At 47.5% G+C, this 17,500-nt stretch overlaps 1 protein-coding gene across 3 annotated transcripts in view; it reads right to left on the bottom strand.

The window, feature by feature from the left end:
• LOC105899592 (neuronal PAS domain-containing protein 3) overlaps positions 1-17,500 on the bottom strand; it is a 259,062-nt gene that overhangs the window by 204,259 nt on the left and 37,303 nt on the right. For all 3 annotated transcript variants that reach the window (XM_031579734.1, XM_031579735.1, XM_031579736.1), the window contains exon 2: positions 1,227-1,325. In XM_031579734.1, coding sequence (XP_031435594.1) covers positions 1,227-1,325 — 99 coding nt within the window. The remainder of the gene's footprint in view (positions 1-1,226; positions 1,326-17,500) is intronic.

Raw genomic sequence — 17,500 nt, 5'->3', positions numbered from 1 at the left:
TACTAAGGTTAGACACAAAATCATGTCATGAGTTCTGTGGAGAATGTTATCGTGCTCTTGGTGGAACCTGGACACTCCGATTCTGATAGGCCAAAACACATCTTTATTATTTGATCATTTCATTTATTTATAAGCCTTTGTGCATGTTTGGTTCTGGTACCGCTGGCTACAGCTCATGAGGAACCTTTTTTCATCAAACAAATCAACACTTTCCTGCACATCTTTCATCTTCACTGATGGCTGATAACACTGCACAGGTTCCAAAACACAGAAGAAAAGAGCCGTTCTCCTGGGGAAGCTGATCAATCCAGCGCAGGGCTATAAAGCTGGACTTAATAAGCCCATTACACAGTGAATTTTGTTGACCAGGAGTGATTCATTTGAACAGCACTTCCTCATAACAAACCGTGCTTGTTTTTGATCAATTAACTCAACGCCCTTGTAAAAAAAAAAAAGCTGTGTGAAATTACTCAGTGGATTTTAAAAAACGCCATAGATGCATTTATGTATTGTTCAGATTTATACTGAATCACGGGGGTGAAATAAAAAATGACTTAAACGCTTTATGCCATGTTTGCAAGGTTGAAGAACATTCTTCAAATCAGCAATGAAAAAGCTCAACACTTGCCAGACACAGCACTTCTAGGCTTATTAGCACCAAACGTCAGAGGCTGAGATAAATTAAACAGACACATTTTGTTTTTCTTTACTCCCAGATCAAAATTCGAAGAAGAACAAAACCCAGTGAATCCAGTCCCACAGAGCATCCCTAGTTGTGTGTGAGAGGATACACAGTGTGTGCTTTTTACTGAAGTGGGCTGCATGCATGGTTAAACAAGTACAGTTTCTGCACAGGAAAACAACCTCTTCTGAGAGAGTCTGGGCCAATGCAATACCTCATTCATATTTGACTAAAAGAGAACATGGGGGATGATGCAACTGTCTCGCTATGTGTTGACATGTTCGCATTCGCTAAAGGATAACAACCCTGGAGCTGGTCAGGGCCAGATCCCGGCCAGATGAGGGCCAGATCAGGGCCAGATCCCGGCCAGATCCAGGCCAGATGAGGGCCAGATCAGGGCCAGAGTTGGGTGCTGCCGGCCCGGCACTGGAACAGTGAGGGGATGTCCCGCAGCTGGCTCCGGCCAGTGGCGGTTGGGTGGAGGCGGGGTGGGTTGTGTCGAAGGAAGGAAGGAAGGGAGGGAGGGAGAAAGGGATGAAATTACCATGGTGATGAAGTGTGTTGTTGCCCTCCCAGGTGTAGTGTCTTGGGCCTAGAGGCTGAACAGGAGCTGGCATTAGCTGGCCTCTCCCAATAGGGATCGCTGTGGGGGAAGAACGTGAGAATCTCTTAAAGTTGTGAAAGCGGTGAAGGAAGTCAAGAGTTAGTGGTGTCATCAAATGCCCCCTCCCCCTCAACCCCTGATCCAACAGTTTCATCAGACAGTATTAATCAAATCTTAGAATAGATCTAGTGCAGGAAAATGTGGTTTATTATCATAACATATCGGCAGTCCCAGATGTGTGTTTATGCATGACACACTGAATCAAATATCAACATATAATGTAAGCCATGTAGGGTTTCATTGGTTTGAAAGAGACATTTGGTGAAAATGACTAGTACAGGTTATGTGCTTACATTGAATTCATTTCATTTCATAAACTTTAGAAGAAAAAAACCTTTGCAACATATTTTTTGGTGTAGCTGTGGTCATAAAACGCAAAATGTGTGTTTATTTGTGATTAAATTTGATATTTATTTTTTGATATTTTTTTGATATTTAATGGTACGATGCCTATTATTATTATATGGTTATGGCGAGGTTTTTTAGTTTTTTCTAGTTTGATGTATAGTAGCGTATAGTAGCTTATTTCTGTTTTGAACAGTACGAGATTCTGAAAGGGTTTTCAATAATTCACTTAACTTGGTCTTTTAAGTACTTAAAGAGATGGAAGTTTTTGTTCTTGATTGTGTGTGTGTGTGAGGTAACAGCTCCTTGAGTGTCTCATTATTTGGCCGCCTTCCATTCTGTCAGTCCTCTGTGTGAAAATGAGCGACAAGACAAGGCACCTACTCAGCCTCCACACACACACACACACACACACACACACACACACACACACACTCACACGCACACACACACTCACACACACACACAGAGTCTTCTATATGGCTTTTATTTATTAAGAGCTCTCCATATTTTCTATTAAACTGTTCAGGCTGTTAGTGAGATCATCACAAACTGGAGAAGGAGAAGGAGAAGGAGGGAGCGTTTATAGGTGAAAGAGAGAAGGAAAAAATGGAGCCACGGCACTGTACACCGTACCGCCGCTATCTCTTCAAGATTGATGTCTTGCTATTTACAAACTTCTGCAGGCCACATGTCATTTAGCGGAATTTATTTCCAGCAGTCTCAGTGAGCGTCAGCCAGTGCAATAGGCCGCACAATCACCCTCTGTCTCGGGCTGACTGCTGTTGCCGATACACACATTACAAGAGTGTGTGGAGTACCCGTACACACACACAACATGCAGTTTGCCGAACACAGGTACACATGCATACACACACTTTCTCTCTCTCTCTCTCTCATACACAGACACACACACACATACACACACACACAGCCTGAATGGCAGCACGTTGTATTTTGTTTCATGGCTGTAAAGGTAAATTGCAGACAGCATACAGAGATTTGGCCCATTTTTCAAAGTAGACTATATTACACGGCGGCGCGAAGGGGCATTCTTTGTGAAATGATACACTTTTTTTTCTTCACCTGTTGGAAAAACTAATCCTGCCGCACCCATTGTAGTCCATAAAAATGCTCTGAAGTGGCCTTTAGACAATTTCCAGGGGAATTGGCCCCATGATTGAACATGTGTCATTCTTGCCTATGGCCTCTCTCTCTCCCTCCTTCTTTCTCTCTCTCTCTCTCTCTCTCTCTCTCTCTCTCTCACGCTCTCTCTCTCTATGTCTACATGCATGCTCTGACCCTGCTCTTGTTTCTCAACACACTTCAGACTAGCGGGGACTAAGAGGGAAAACCCCCCAATCCCAGTCTGGATTTAGACAGGTCTTACTCCACTGCTTCAGGAAAGCTGCCTGCGGATTGGGGGGGTGGGGGAAACATATGTAAGGGCTTTGTTCTTTGGAAATTCACTAAACTAGACCTACAGAATGAATTGTGTGTGTGTGCGTGTGTGTGTGTGTGTGTGTGTGTATGTGTGTGTGGAAGTAAATGTGTGTGTGTCTGGAGGTGGGAGGGGGAGGTGTCAGGGTATAGGTTGAGGGTTGAGTAGGTGAGGAACCGAAACATGTCGACGCAAGGGATCCCCGACCGACGCAGAGCAGCTTCGCTTGGACAAGTCGATAATAAGCTGAGGAGGGGCGTCTCTCTCCGCTGACGGCCCCCTGTCAGATCAGATAGGCACTGGGCTTTAGGGACACCTCACTGCGCGGGGGGGAGACAGGAGAGAGAAAGAGAGACAGAGAGAGAGAGAGAGAGAGAGGGAGAGAGAGAAAGAGGGAGAGGGTCTGCTGGGGTCGCGCCTTAGAGTTCCCTGTTGCAGAGGCAGGTAGTCGAGTCTGGGGGACCCTCACAGGGAAAGGGGCTCGACTCGAGGGGGGCTTAGGTTCAACACACTTGTGTGTGTGTGTGTGTGTGTGTGTGTGTGTAGGGGGGCTTAGGTTCAACACTTCTTTGCTGGAAGATGCACAGTAAAAAAGGCAAGTGTGCTGTAGGCGTGTAGCGTAGCAGCCAAACAACCCTGAGGCGAAGAAAATAACCCTCACTCGTCATAAACTGACAGAGGAGCAAGAATGCACCACACACCTTCACACCTCCCGCCCTCCCTCAATCCACACGCAAGGTAGAGAATGAAAAAAGAAAATGAACGGAAGAGTGAACTGAAGAACAAGCAGGCTTACGAGCCCTTGCTCTTTCCCACGGGAGAAGACCTGAAGTCCCTTTCTGATTAAAGGAGCCAGGGTCTGTGTCCTCACACTCGTGAGAGGCTGATTAATAAGAGTGGTCAGCTCGACAGGAGGAATGCCCCCCTCACCAGGGTCCATCAAACCCCCACTGTGTCGTTTTGGGGGGGGGGTGGAGGGAGGACTGGCATGTTTATTGGGAGTTTATATTGACTCCCGGATTGGCTGGTAAGGTCCCCGGACGCGTGATTTAAGGGGGGCTTTTATCGATGTCATCTGGCCGAGCGAGGTGAGTGGCATTTACAGGTGAATTTCTCTTCCTGGCGAGCCGCGAGTCCATTACAATAACACAGGGCCCGCACCAACCCCCGGCTATCACCAGGCTCTACCAGCACACATCACAGGGCTGACCACAACAACAACAACCAGACCAAACCACTCTCTCCACATACACACACACACACACACACACACACACACACACACGTATACAAACAAACACACACGTACACACACACACACACACACACACACACACACACACGTATACAAACAAACACACACACACACACAAACACACACACAGACACACACACACACGTATACAAACAAACACACACACACACACACACACATAACCCCTCCCTTTTCCACTGCTGCCTTCTCAGAAGCCGTAAATCACGGAGCGCGAGCGCGCTGGGACTGAGACCATGTGGTTAACCCCTTACTCGTTTCAGAGGGGTGTGTGTGTGTGTGTGTGGCCAGATTAACAGCCTCCCTCTCCCGCCTCCTGTCAAAAGCCCTGGGGGCAGCTTGCACAGACGAGATGAGGCACCTGACCCTGATCAGACGTGGCTCTACTACCGGGGGGCAGAGCCACATATGGGCCGGATCAGGGCCTCGTCCGGCGCTGTGTCAGTCACAGCCCGGGCTGCATCCTCCTATGTGCCCTGAGGTGACGTCTGTCCCACGCAACGGAGAGAGTGCACAGCGGTTTGATACAGCAAAATGCCGTCACGAGGATGATGATGCAATGGGCTTGAGGTGAAAATGATTGAATGTAATCAGGCAAACGGACATCGTTTTTCACACTGTGGTCACAAAGTGTGTTGCTGTTATAAGACAGGAGATAGACTAACTACATGCTTTAAACAGAGTCTGAGTAGGCAGCTCTGTACATCATGGGGGAGATAGAGAAGGAGAAAGAGAAAGAAAGAGAGAGAGAGACAGAGAGAGAGAGAGACAGAGAGAGGAAGTGTCCAGGGAAGAAAGGAGGAGGAGAGGGGAAAAAAAGGCGAGACAGCTGGATGAGTATCTTGGCCATCAGATGCAGCAGTCACAATAGATCACACACACAGTGGAGTGTGTGAACGCCTGCTCTGCATGCACCATCCACATGCATAATTAAGCACTACACCAATCCTGGCAGCCGTCCAATGCACCTCACTCTGGGAGCCCTTTTCACACACACACAAACACACACACACACACACACACACACACACACACACACACACACACACACACACACATGCCAACACCCACACACACACATACACATGCCAACACACAAACTCACATGCCAACAGACAGACAAATGCATGCACTTACATGACACACAGGCATACACTGACCCACACTTATACACAAAACTCTCCAAATTCATACACACACAGGCTTGCAGTGCCAAAAAAAAACACACATGCATAAAAACACTCAAACCAACACACACACACACACACACACAGATAAAAACACGACAACACAAGCTCACACTCACAACACAACACAGACAGACACACACATGGGCAACACACACACACACACACACACACAAACACACACACAAACAGAACCCTCAACACACTGGCTCGACATCCAGCTCCGTCCAATCTGGCCCTGCCCCATCAGGCAGGCAGGATCAGACGCTGTTCTTTAAAGCCCGCCTGACATTTCAGTGAAAATATTATCAGTCAAGCACATCGACAGAGCCAGGGTTGTTCACCGGCGCCCGTAACAATACTTGACACGCCATGATGGGGCGTAATGGGAAGGCGGCGGCCGGCAGGCGATTGGTTTTCACACACCGTGACATTCATGAATCGCCATTGATCTGTTATTATGAGATGGGTGCGAGATGCACGGCTGCACTTTGGTGCCCAATTGAGCTGAAAACGGGGGGTTGGGGGTGGGGGGTGGGGGGGATTGGAGGGGATGCGGAGGGCTGTGTGCGGGGGTGGGGGGGGTGGTGGTTTGGGGCGGGGGCCAAATGGTCCAATCCCAGAGACGGACGAGTCATTTCCATCCGGAGCTCAGCAATGAGTGTAAAAATAGAAGAACGTTTATCCGCGCAAAGATTATTTCCAACAGCGGAGGGGTCAACCACGAAGGTGTACTGCTGACGTATAATAAAATACACTTGTTATAATAAAGATAAACTGCACAGTAAAGTTTTTATGTATGTATCTCCTCAGCAGGCATGAGCAGAGGGGGGATGCAGAGTGATGAACTGGGAGTGTGTTATAAGATGAGGGAAACTGCAGTTTTGTTTGCCAAGTCCTGATTCGTCTCTGTGAGTTTGCATAGGTTTTTTCCTTCTCTATATGCTGTATGAGAAAGGGAGGGGGCAGAAAAGCGTGTGTGTGAGTGTGAGTGTGTGTGTATGCGTGTGCCTGTTTGCCTGTGTGTGTGTGTGTGTGTGTGTGTGTGTGTGTGTGTGTGTGTGTGTGTGTGTGTGTGTGTGTGTGTGTGTGTAGTATGTGTGTGTATGTGTGTGCCTCTGTGCTTATGTGTGTGTGCGTGTACGTGTGTGCTTGTGTGTGTATGTGTGTGCCTGTGTGCTTATGTGTGTGTGTGTGTGTGTGTACGTGTGTGCTTGTGTGTGTATGTGTGTGCCTGTGTGCTTATGTGTGTGTGTGTGTGTGTGTGTATGTGTGTGTGTATATGTGTGTTTGTGTGTGTGTGTGTGTATGATGGGGGGAGGTGGGGTACACCTTCTGTATGTCGAGCTCACAGAGGATGAATTATTAAGCGCAGTCTGCCAGTGCACACATCAAACACTACACAGCCACAGCTCCAAAGCACCAGGACAGAGTGACAGAGTGCCACAGCATCCGTCCAGTCGCCACACACTGCCACTCTCACACACACACACACACACACACACACACACACACACACACACACACACACACACACACACACACACACACACATAGACAAACACACACACACACATAGACAAACACACACACACACACATACATACATACATAAACACAGTGCCACATTCACAGACACATTCACAGACACAATAGAAATAACAACACATGTGAACATACATAAACCCACTCACACACACATACATACACACAAATGCTTTAACCATAAAGCTAAAGCACTCAACAGTGCACACACACACACACACACACAAACCCCACCACATACAAATACACACCTAGCTTACATGCACCACACATGGACGCCGACAAACCAAGAAAGAACTCTTCACATGCACGCTCACGGAGGCAAACACACACATGTACATACACCCACACGACAGCGCACACATAATCAAACATTTGTACACACTAACACAAACATGCACCTGCAGACGGACGGAAGCCTTGTTACACAGTGCACACAGCGCAACCTTGCACACGCTCAAAACAATCACCCCTGCGGTCAAGAGAACGCAATAGAGAAGACGCACGGAGAAGGAAATGTTTTGTGTTTTTTCTGTTTATCTTTTTTTTTCCCAGGTAAACAAAATAAACAACAGTCCTGTCAGTAGGAGAACAGTCTTCTCCCTAGTAATCACAGCCTTGAAAATGAATCATTTGAAAAACTAATTATTGACTGGGGATACAGATGGCAGGTTGATTATCAGTCAAACTACCGAATGCATTTCTATTACTTGAGCTCTGAAAGACCTCTTCACTGTCATCCCCCAGCCACTGTGGTGTGTTTCTACCTGAAACAGAAGCACTTCACCGACGTCTGAAACACCGCGCCGCTCCCCGCTTTAGTTTGCATTAAGGGAATGACACTTATGCAGATGGTTTGCCGAAAACGCTGCAGGGGTAAAGTGCAAATTATTCAGGCTCGGAGCGTGAGTGTGCATGTGTGTGTGTGTGTGTGTGTGTGTGTGTGTGTGTGTGTGTGTGCAGAGTGATGTGAGGTGTGGTGTGTCGTCTGACGCCCTCGTACTGAGAGGAAAAACCCCCGAAAAACGATGCGCCTCTGAAGCGCCCCAGCCTTGGGATGCGGGGGTGTCAGTCGGAGGAAAACAGGGACGTGGGCAGGGGCTGTGCTGAGGCGCGCCAACCAGGCGCTAATGACAGCGATTTGTTGACGAGCGAAGCGGTTAGCGTCTCATCTGTTAGCGCGCACCTGTAGGCCGTTTTTGTCGTTCGCTGGCACCCGAGGAAGCCGCGAGCTATTAGCTTGTCCTGGCAGCATGGAATGGAAAATGGAACATTTTCGGCTCTCGTCAAACAACAAGATGCTGGTTTTTGCTGCGTGCCGCCGAAATGTACACCGACAGCTTTTTTCCTTTTCACTCTTCCGTGTCAATTTGAAGGCGCCTTTGACAAAAAAATTAACAGGACGTAAAAAAAAATATGAGAGATTTCTCATTAAGATTTCTGAGTGAGCCGCTCACTGCCAACCTTAGAAAATGAGTTTTGGTGGAAGACTTTGGTGCCGGGCTGATAGAATCGCTTTGGCTTCACGCGTGGCTTTGGAGAGAGATTCATTTGCACCCTTTTAAAGTGCAGGCAACATGAAAGGCAGAAAAACCACATATCTCCTTTTAAAACTGAGATCCAAACGACGGATCGAGCTGCATGAGTGTGTGTATGTCCGCGTGTCTGTGTATGTGTGTGTGTGCTTGTATGTAAATATGGGTGTGAGCGTGTGTGTCTTTATGAAACAGTGAGCTGTTTGTGTGTTTTTGTGTGATGGTATAAAGTGTGCTTATAGAGTGTGTTATTTGTGTGTGTGTGTGTGTGTGAGCGAGTGACTCACTGCTGTGTCACCTGCAGTCTTAGTGACCTTCAGCTCTCCCCAATCAGGCTATTTGCTCAAGTTGAACGGCACTCTTTTTATTTGAGTGGGGGAAAATTATCAGCGCCATTATTCAAAAGAGACAGCGAGCGGCCCCGCAGATGCACAGACGATATCATTTCAGCTCCCCTGAGTCAGAGAGAGGGAGTGAGATAGAGAGAGAGAGGACAGAGAGAGAGAGGACAGAGAGAGAGGACAGAGAGAGAGAGAGAGAGAGAGCGATACACAGCTTTACACACACTTACTCCCAGCTGGCTTTGAGGACAACTTCATGCCCGTCTACCGACAGCCACAACTCAGCAGTGATAAAGCCGACTGAAAGCGACACGGTGTCACCTGACTGATACCCTTGAGCAAACTCACCGTACTCTTCTCTCTATGCTAAACCCCATGCCAGTTTAGAGTATGGCAAAACCAGGGCATGAAATCCACCACCCTGCCATCATAGTCTTTGTGAGTAGAGAGCAACGAGAAGAAAGGTGAATATATTGAGACTAACAGAGAACGGTTGGACCGGAGGTGTTGCAAAAGAACAGGTGGACGGAGACGGTTCACCGAGGATAGGCGCCCGGTGATGGCTACAGACATGGGGAAAAATAGAAAGGGCTGAATGGATTTGGGTTGGTCCGAGCCAGGACATTACGGAGCAGCAAAGCACACTTGGCTCAATAGCCTCGGCCGCAATGGCTTCGGTTCCGGAGCAATGGAGTCTCCTCTAGCCATCAGCGAGGCCTTTTTAGTGGAGTTCAGGTCAAGGCCATGGATGTTCAATTAAGCCCCGGGCTATTTGTATGTGTGTATAGTGGAACTCTCAGGCCCGAGTCTCTATTATGTCTACAATGCACGCTGTCATATTTGATTTGCGGCGTGATGCGGTGGCAAGGAGTGTGTCTGCACGGCTGCCATGGCGAGTGAATGAGAGTGAGACGGAGGGAAGGAGAGGGAGGAGGAGACGGCAGGGGGGGAAGGGGTTGGGGGAGGTGTGGTGAGGAGAGGAGGGACAGAGGGAGAAACAGAATGAAAAGAGAGAGAGAGAGAGAGAGAGCGATACACACACACACAGAGAGAGAAAGAGAGAGAGGGATGAAGAAGATCAGGCCTGAGAGAGAGATTGCACCCTCCTTTTACCTTCAAAATGCCTTCAAGTAGAGGACCGGCTGTAATTATTGTCAGTGTGTGGCCGCGTCACATTCTGCTTTAATGAGAAGCCCCCCCACTCTCCCCTACCTCACCACCAACCCAAAAAAAAGAAAAGGAAAAGAAAATGACAATCATGGACTATTGCGTTAGAGAAAGCAAGTCATTGATACACTGGCGCCAGGCCAAATGGCTTCTTCTCCAATTAGAGGATAATCTTTCCTCTCCCTTTTGTGGTCATATTTGAGGGCAAACACCTCGCCTCATTTGCATGGGGGTGTCATTTTCGCCGTCGCCGATTACGCTTCGGCCCTGGTGAAAATAAAAACATCGGGGAGTGCCTTTTCCCAACGTATTACGTATGGATTTATGCAGTACTGTATTTACGCATGTCAATCATCTGAAGTTGATTTTCATTCTCCGCTTTTCATATGGCCCGGAAATATCCGGAACAAATCAGACACCACCATTCGGGTGTATTTTCTTTATTTTTCGAGCGCCTGGGTGTGTGTACTGCATCTGCTGCACTCAACACAAACAAAAATATATGATGTTATCAAATTCGGAAAAAAAATCCCATGTGCCTTTGATGGAGGAGGATGCTTACGGTGGCGAGAGAGAGAGGGAGATGAGGCTTCAAAGGGGCTTTAAACGACAGGAAAACAAGCTCTTACAGACAGCCAGGGTCCTGAAGCCACAGCCTCTAAATGGCTACAGTGAGAGGTTGAGGTAGCATCAGGCAGAGAAGGGGAGAGAGAGAGAGAGAGGAAGAGAGAGAGGGAAAGAGAGAGAGAGAGAGGGGGAAGGGAGGGATGATGATGACGGCATGGTAGGGCTGGGAGGAGTGGAAGAGCTGGGCAGGCGGTGCTGGGGAAATGATGGAGCTGGCGAGGGCTTGCACTCGACGCACGAGCATACGGCTGCGGGGAAGAGATGACTCATTTCAGGAGCCGGGGCGCTCACCAAAACACAAACACTGATCCTCTACGAGCAGGGTGGATACACAAACACACACACACACACACACACACAAACACAAACACAAACACAAACACACACGCAAACACATACACTACCCTTGGTTGTCTTTACCAGGGCCTGAGTTAACAGGAAGAATGGCCGCCAGCCTCAGACCAGCCTGTGCAGATCTCTCGTGACAGAAATTAATTCTGCAGTTTGAGAGGCATCAGCATTGGATTTGGACCAGACAGGTTTTGAGTGGTATGGCTTGGAGAAGTTTTTTCTTTTGTAGACATTTTCGGATGTGTTGACCAGACAGGATAGATTTTTTTCTTCAGGTGTCAAGGACAAGATAAAAGAGGCCGCTTTGGAAAAGTGCGGGGTGAAGTGTCCTTTATCTAAGTTGAGAGAAAGCGGGTATTTCAGTGTAAACAGTATTTAGGCTGTGGGACTTGACAAGGTGACAGATGGTAAATTTGAAATCATCAATGAAGGTAATCTAAAGACGAGAGCGAAATAAGGGCGAATGAAAAGAGTCAGACAGGTAATCAAAACGAGACGTCAAAAGGGGACAGCCAGCCTTTTCATTTGGACATTACACTTCCAACACGAGACAGTTAACTCTTTCCCTTCCCCAGTCTCACCCGCCTCTGAAATACTACAGATGTCTCAAAAACAGCTGCACCGACGACGACAAATAATTCATGTTTTTTAACATGTAATTGCACGTTTCCGATCATACAAGGTGTGGCTCAGCAGCATACAAGTAGCCTAGAGGTCCAGAACAAGTCTCCTCGCTCATTCAGTTGACAACCTCTTAATAAAACATGCCACCACATAACTCTTTAGAGACCTGCAATTTCCCTCTACTTTGCATCGCTGGTAGCAACGATGCTAAAATTATCCCAAGCTGCAGTTGCGTTAACCACCTCCGTCTGCTATGGCACCTTAAATATGGATTATGTTGGAGGGAAAACACACACACACACACACACACACACACACACACGCACACACAGATGGATGGCAAAGGATTTGGAAAAGAAGAAGAGTCATAAGCTTGAAGCGTGAGTGTGAGAAAAAGCAAAAAAAACAGTAGATGGTGGGAGAAAAAAAGAGAGAGTCTTGAGGCTGACTGGCGCTTTGATAATTTGCAATATATTTCATGAGGCTGGTGTCATGACGTGCAGCGAGATCAAGTAACTCCCCTTGACATTTGACACACGGCACTGATGCGTACCCCTAATGACAGCATACAGTACCAGTGCAATCACTCTCGACCCCCGTCACCTGTCGACGGTAAATGTTACCTAATGATTATGCAACAGGCTCAGGCGAAAAGAAAATAAGGAAAAAGACTGAGACTCTCAGTCCAAATGTCAGAGACGCATCTGCCTGTTTTGATCAAGAGGCCTCCTTGAATCACGTGAGGACAACTAGGTGAACTGCGGAGATGCTGGATGTACAAGTCCAAACAAAACAACATGGGCTTTCTGCAGTTTTTGTGCATGTGTGTGTGTGTGTATGTGTATGCAAGAGTGCAAGAATATATGTGCACTTGTGTGTGAGCATGTGGTGTGTGTAACCTACAGTATGTGGCCTGTGCTTGTGTGCATTCATGAATAAATATGAAAGTCTGAGTGTGTGTGTGTGTGGGGGGGGGGGGGGTTCTGCATGCATACTCATACTTGTGCATGTTTGTTGTTATTGTTGTTGTGTGTGTCAGCGAGCCGTTTATCCAGGGCGACGTGACATGTGATTTGAAAGGCGTAGCCGGAGGTGCTGAAAGCAGAGAAGGAAAACTGGAGACCAGTCCGGCCATCCCCTCTCCCTCCCTCTCTCTCCCTCTCGCTCATCCTCTCTCTCTCTTTCTCACCCTCTCTCTCTCTATCTCTCTCTCATCCTCTCTCTCTCTCTTTCTCACCCTTTCTCTCCCTCCCTCTCTCTCTATCTCCGTGGGCCAGCGTTGACACGGTGATGAGACGGACTGCCCATCGGTTGACAGGTGGCCCTGGGAGACCTTGGCAGGCAGCGCATCGCTCAGGGGCCTGCCGATTAACCCCTACATCCGAGGGAGATCACTCCAGCCCAGGAGACATGCACATCCATTTACTTCCGTCCACCGCAAAGACACCCCGGCCCGATACCGCGCAGAGATAGGCACTAGCCGAGGATAGGAGATACACACACATACACACACACACGCACACACACGTGCCTCCACCCATCCAGCTTCTACAACCACCCATCCCCAATCCCTCTACTGCCAGAAAAGGGAATATATTATTATTGTACGTCCTTAGAGGTCTGCAATCAAAAAGGGGAATCTGAGAGAAAGAGAGGGAGAGAGGGAGAGAGAGAGAGAGAGAGAGAGAGGGAAGGAGGGAACCCTTTTCTCTTTTCTGCGCACTTTGTTCAGGAAAATGGGTCTCTGTGAACAATGCGTGGCGAGAGGAGAGAGGTGAACTCTCGGGAGTGTTCTTGCCGTCTATATCACATAAAGTGCTCTCTGCATGGCTCTGCCTTTTCACAAGAGCTAATCTCAATGGCTGGCAGAGGAGAGGGCCGAGGGTACAGGGGGTGGGGGAGGGGGAGGGGGAGGCGTGGGGGGTTGGGGTGCAGAAAGATTCTTACTGAATCTGGACTGATGGAGAGAGAGAGAGAGAGAGAGAGAGAGAGAGAGCAGGGAAGAGGGAGAGGATCCTTCTTTATGTGGGGAGGAGAGAGAGAGAGAGAGAGATGGCGCAAGAAATAGGGGAAGGATCCGTCTTTGTGTTGGACTCTCAGTGGAGGACTGAAGTCATCGCCATCCAGGCCCATTCCATTCCACTATTCACCAGTAACTGCCCCGTGATCACACCTGTCCAATCAATCCCTTGTGTCAGAAATGGAACAAGTTGCCAGCTTGTTGGTTTAGCCTAGCTAGCGCAGGGCCATTCCGTCGCCCCGCGACAGAGGAGGGGTGAATTGGATTTGCATGGCCTCTGATGAAATGGCTTAAAGGGAAGGAAGGGAGAAAGGGAGAGAGAGAGAGAGCGAGGGAGGAAGGGAGGGAGGGAAGGGTGAGAAAATTGGCCCAGAGAGCAACAGAACTACAAGTCCTCCATTCATCTGGAGTTCAGCTAAAATAAGTAAAGTGGGTAAATAGATAAATAAATAAATAAATAAATAAATAAAAGTGTTTAGCTTTCTTTCACTTCCTGATGTGGTTTCATAAGCACAGGCTGCACAGCTCCCGGAGTATCAAAACACATCAAAGATTAAAAAAAAAAGAAAAAAAAAAAGGATGGGGCTGGTTTTTCAAAATAGTCTGTGTGGGATAAACAAATAATAAGCTGAACCGCTTAATGTCCTCATTGAGAGGTTAAGTAAGACTTTCAACTCATTGTGGGGGATTTCTCCCCTCTCTATGGGTATCGAATGCGACCCCGCCGTCCAAAAGGCTTCCTCATGCAGAAAGCCAGGGGGACTTGCATTGAATCTGCCGGGGGCCCAGATATGCAGGGTTCCCTGTTCACAGGGCCTTTTAGAATGTGTAGCCGGGGAACAGGCATTAGCATGAGAAACTACAGGAATAAAAGAGGCTCAAAAAAGGCGTGCAGAGGTGAGTGGGGGATGAGGGGGACTTCGCAGAAGTGTAAATATAATATATATGTTAACTGTGACTTTAATTAGAAGTGTGCATGAATTATACATTGCACACAGTAATTGCACTCCATGTGTGAAGCCCATAATTCAAATTAAACGCAGCCGCTGGGCGATAGAGGAGCCCTTTATTCGGCAGACAGCTGATAGACATCTCATTCGGAGGAACATTATGGCCTCACATTTTCTCACACGTAGAAACAGTCCACTAATTCATATTTATGGCCCCCGCGGAGCATCCTCTGTCAGCTTACAGCCGGACAACTCAAGGTTCACTTCCTCTACCTGAGCACACACTGAGAGAGAGAGAGAAGAGAAAAAGGGAAGGAGAGAAAGAGAGAGAGAGAGAGAGAGAGAGAGCGAAGGTGAGAGAGAGATGCCTGCATCCTGAGGTGTCAGACAGTCAACAGCAGCATCACAGTCATATCCATTACCATAGTCTTTCAGTAGGTCCTGAGCACTAAATCACTGATTTTTCTTACACACTAACTTCCTCTCTGCCCTCCTTTCCCTACAGGTTTCAAAGGCCTCCTCCTTTCTCCCTGCCTCTCCCTCCCCCCTCTCTGCTTACTTCACACCCAACTATTAAACCTCCTTACAAAGTGGCCTCTGCTTTTCTTTACCTTTTTCTTTAGCAGGGGGTTTTGCCTTTCCCTTCCGCTTTCTTTAATTTGGCGAATATTTTTAATGCATTTTTAAATAAAGTCAAACTTAATATTCAACCAGTGCTTATCAGTGTTTCTTTGCAAAGCAGGTCATAAATATTAATGAAGCTTCGCTGAAGACGTGAAAGGGCCGGCTGTGCATTGCCTTTCTACGTGAAAGAAAGAGAGGAGGGGGGGGGGTTATCACAAATAAAAACCCCTGGGTCATTTTTCACAGGAATAATTGCCCTGCATGTGGTAAATGGTGTTATTTTCTGGTATTTAAAACTTTGGCAGGGCTCCTCGCGGCATGATTTGCTGGCCGCGGTTAATGCTGGCAAGGCGACAGGGAGAAGAAAAGGCAGGAGAGCGCGTCAAAGAGGGAACCACAAACCCAACGCTGGCTGGTCAGCTGGAAGGTTTTTAACATCCAAGGAGGAAACTGAGAGGTGTTATTTTCAGGGGATCTCTCTCTCTCTCTCTCTTTCTCTCTCTCACCTTACAGTAAGTGTGTCAGCTCAGAGAGAGAGAAAGTTCTGGAAAGCGGTGGGGGAAAAAAATGTTGACAGCTTCAGCCACCGGTAGAGAACTCACAAGCATGTAAAATTAGAGCAGACGTCAAACACGATGATGATTTCCTGTCTGGGGCGCCCCTGAAGGGGAGTGGTGCATTTCAACGCTGGATGGGTGGAGGCTCTGGGCTTTCTGACACACTGTGCCTCGTGTCAGACGTCCAACCACCACAACAACAACAACAACAACACCATGAAGCCCACTGAACCCAAGCCCAGAGTTGCTGGCGTAGCTTGTCAGCAGCATCAACACGCTTGTTTTGGATCCGGTACCGCACACGAGAGCCTTGTGATCATGGCGCTCAGGTTCAGGTTCCGCTTGGCTCTGGGCCCACTGTGGGTTAGACCCCCACACAGGTAGTGCAGCAGGCCTCTGACCTTCACCGAATGTCACACCAAACACCTGACAGACTGTTCATACAAGGGAAAGAGTGGAGGTGGTGGTGTAAGAGGTAAACTGAAAACAAGAGACATATTATGGTGATCACTTGTCTAATTTGTGTGACATATTGGTCATTACCAGAAGAATACTTGTGGTCAGTGTCATATGACTTGTCTGTTCCCCAGATAGACATAGAATACAGCATACCACTACGGATCTTCGGATTTCTGTAATGGCACCAAAATGGCTCCAAGAATCTGGATAGCAGAGGACCCTAGACCCCATCTGGCTCAGGTCTCTAGGAATGCTATGCAGGAAGGGGATAAGGGCTACCACTGCCCGTCAGTCCAAAGGTGAGTGGCATGAGTGAACGTAATGTGTGTCTGGGTAAAAATGAGTCTGACTGAGTGTTGAAACCTCTCCCCCCTCTGTCCGACTCTTCATGAGACTATCCAAAGGGCCCACTCAAATTGGCAAATTTGTTTTTGTGATTGAAGATTGGGATCTCAAGTCATTCAGCCACTGCTAGCTTTAAGAAAATACAACATCAAAAACATATACACACACACACACACATACAGACAAAACAAATTTAACTTTGAAATCAGATGATTTGGACATGTTTGCTCGCAGAGGTCTCTTGCCAATCCACTATCAGACTGACCCCTGTGATTTTCATTAGAGATATCAATAAAAACACGGTTTTGAAATGAAAAAGACAGAGTGCATGCTGGGACACGCTAGTTTAATTTCCTGTTTGGTTTGGAGGGTTGTTACGACATCACAAGCCCCGATAAGCATCAACAACCCGATAGCAGGTGACGAGGCCATCCACAAGAATACGGTGAACTTTCTTCTATTGCTCACAAACAGAAGTATAGACTGCATTCTCTCTGCTGTTGATCTCTTCGGAGATTGATTACCAGGACTTGAAATTCAAAAAACATGCAATGTGTTCCACTTTAGAGGTAAACTGTTAGATATCGAAGAGACGAGAGAGGAATAAAACATCTCTTGCTTGCAAAGATAGTAAGTCAATAAAAAGGCGATTCAAACACGCAACAACAAAACACTTGAGCAGGTTCGATGTACTCCATCAATCTAGCATGTGAAAGGTTAATGAATATATCATGAAAATTGAGAATGCATTGCGGTATACCTT

This window comes from Clupea harengus, chromosome 14 (assembly GCF_900700415.2).
Source record: "Clupea harengus chromosome 14, Ch_v2.0.2, whole genome shotgun sequence".
Classification (NCBI taxonomy): domain Eukaryota; kingdom Metazoa; phylum Chordata; class Actinopteri; order Clupeiformes; family Clupeidae; genus Clupea; species Clupea harengus.
Note: the sequence above shows the minus strand (reverse complement) of the source record. Positions and strands in the feature narration are given on the sequence as shown.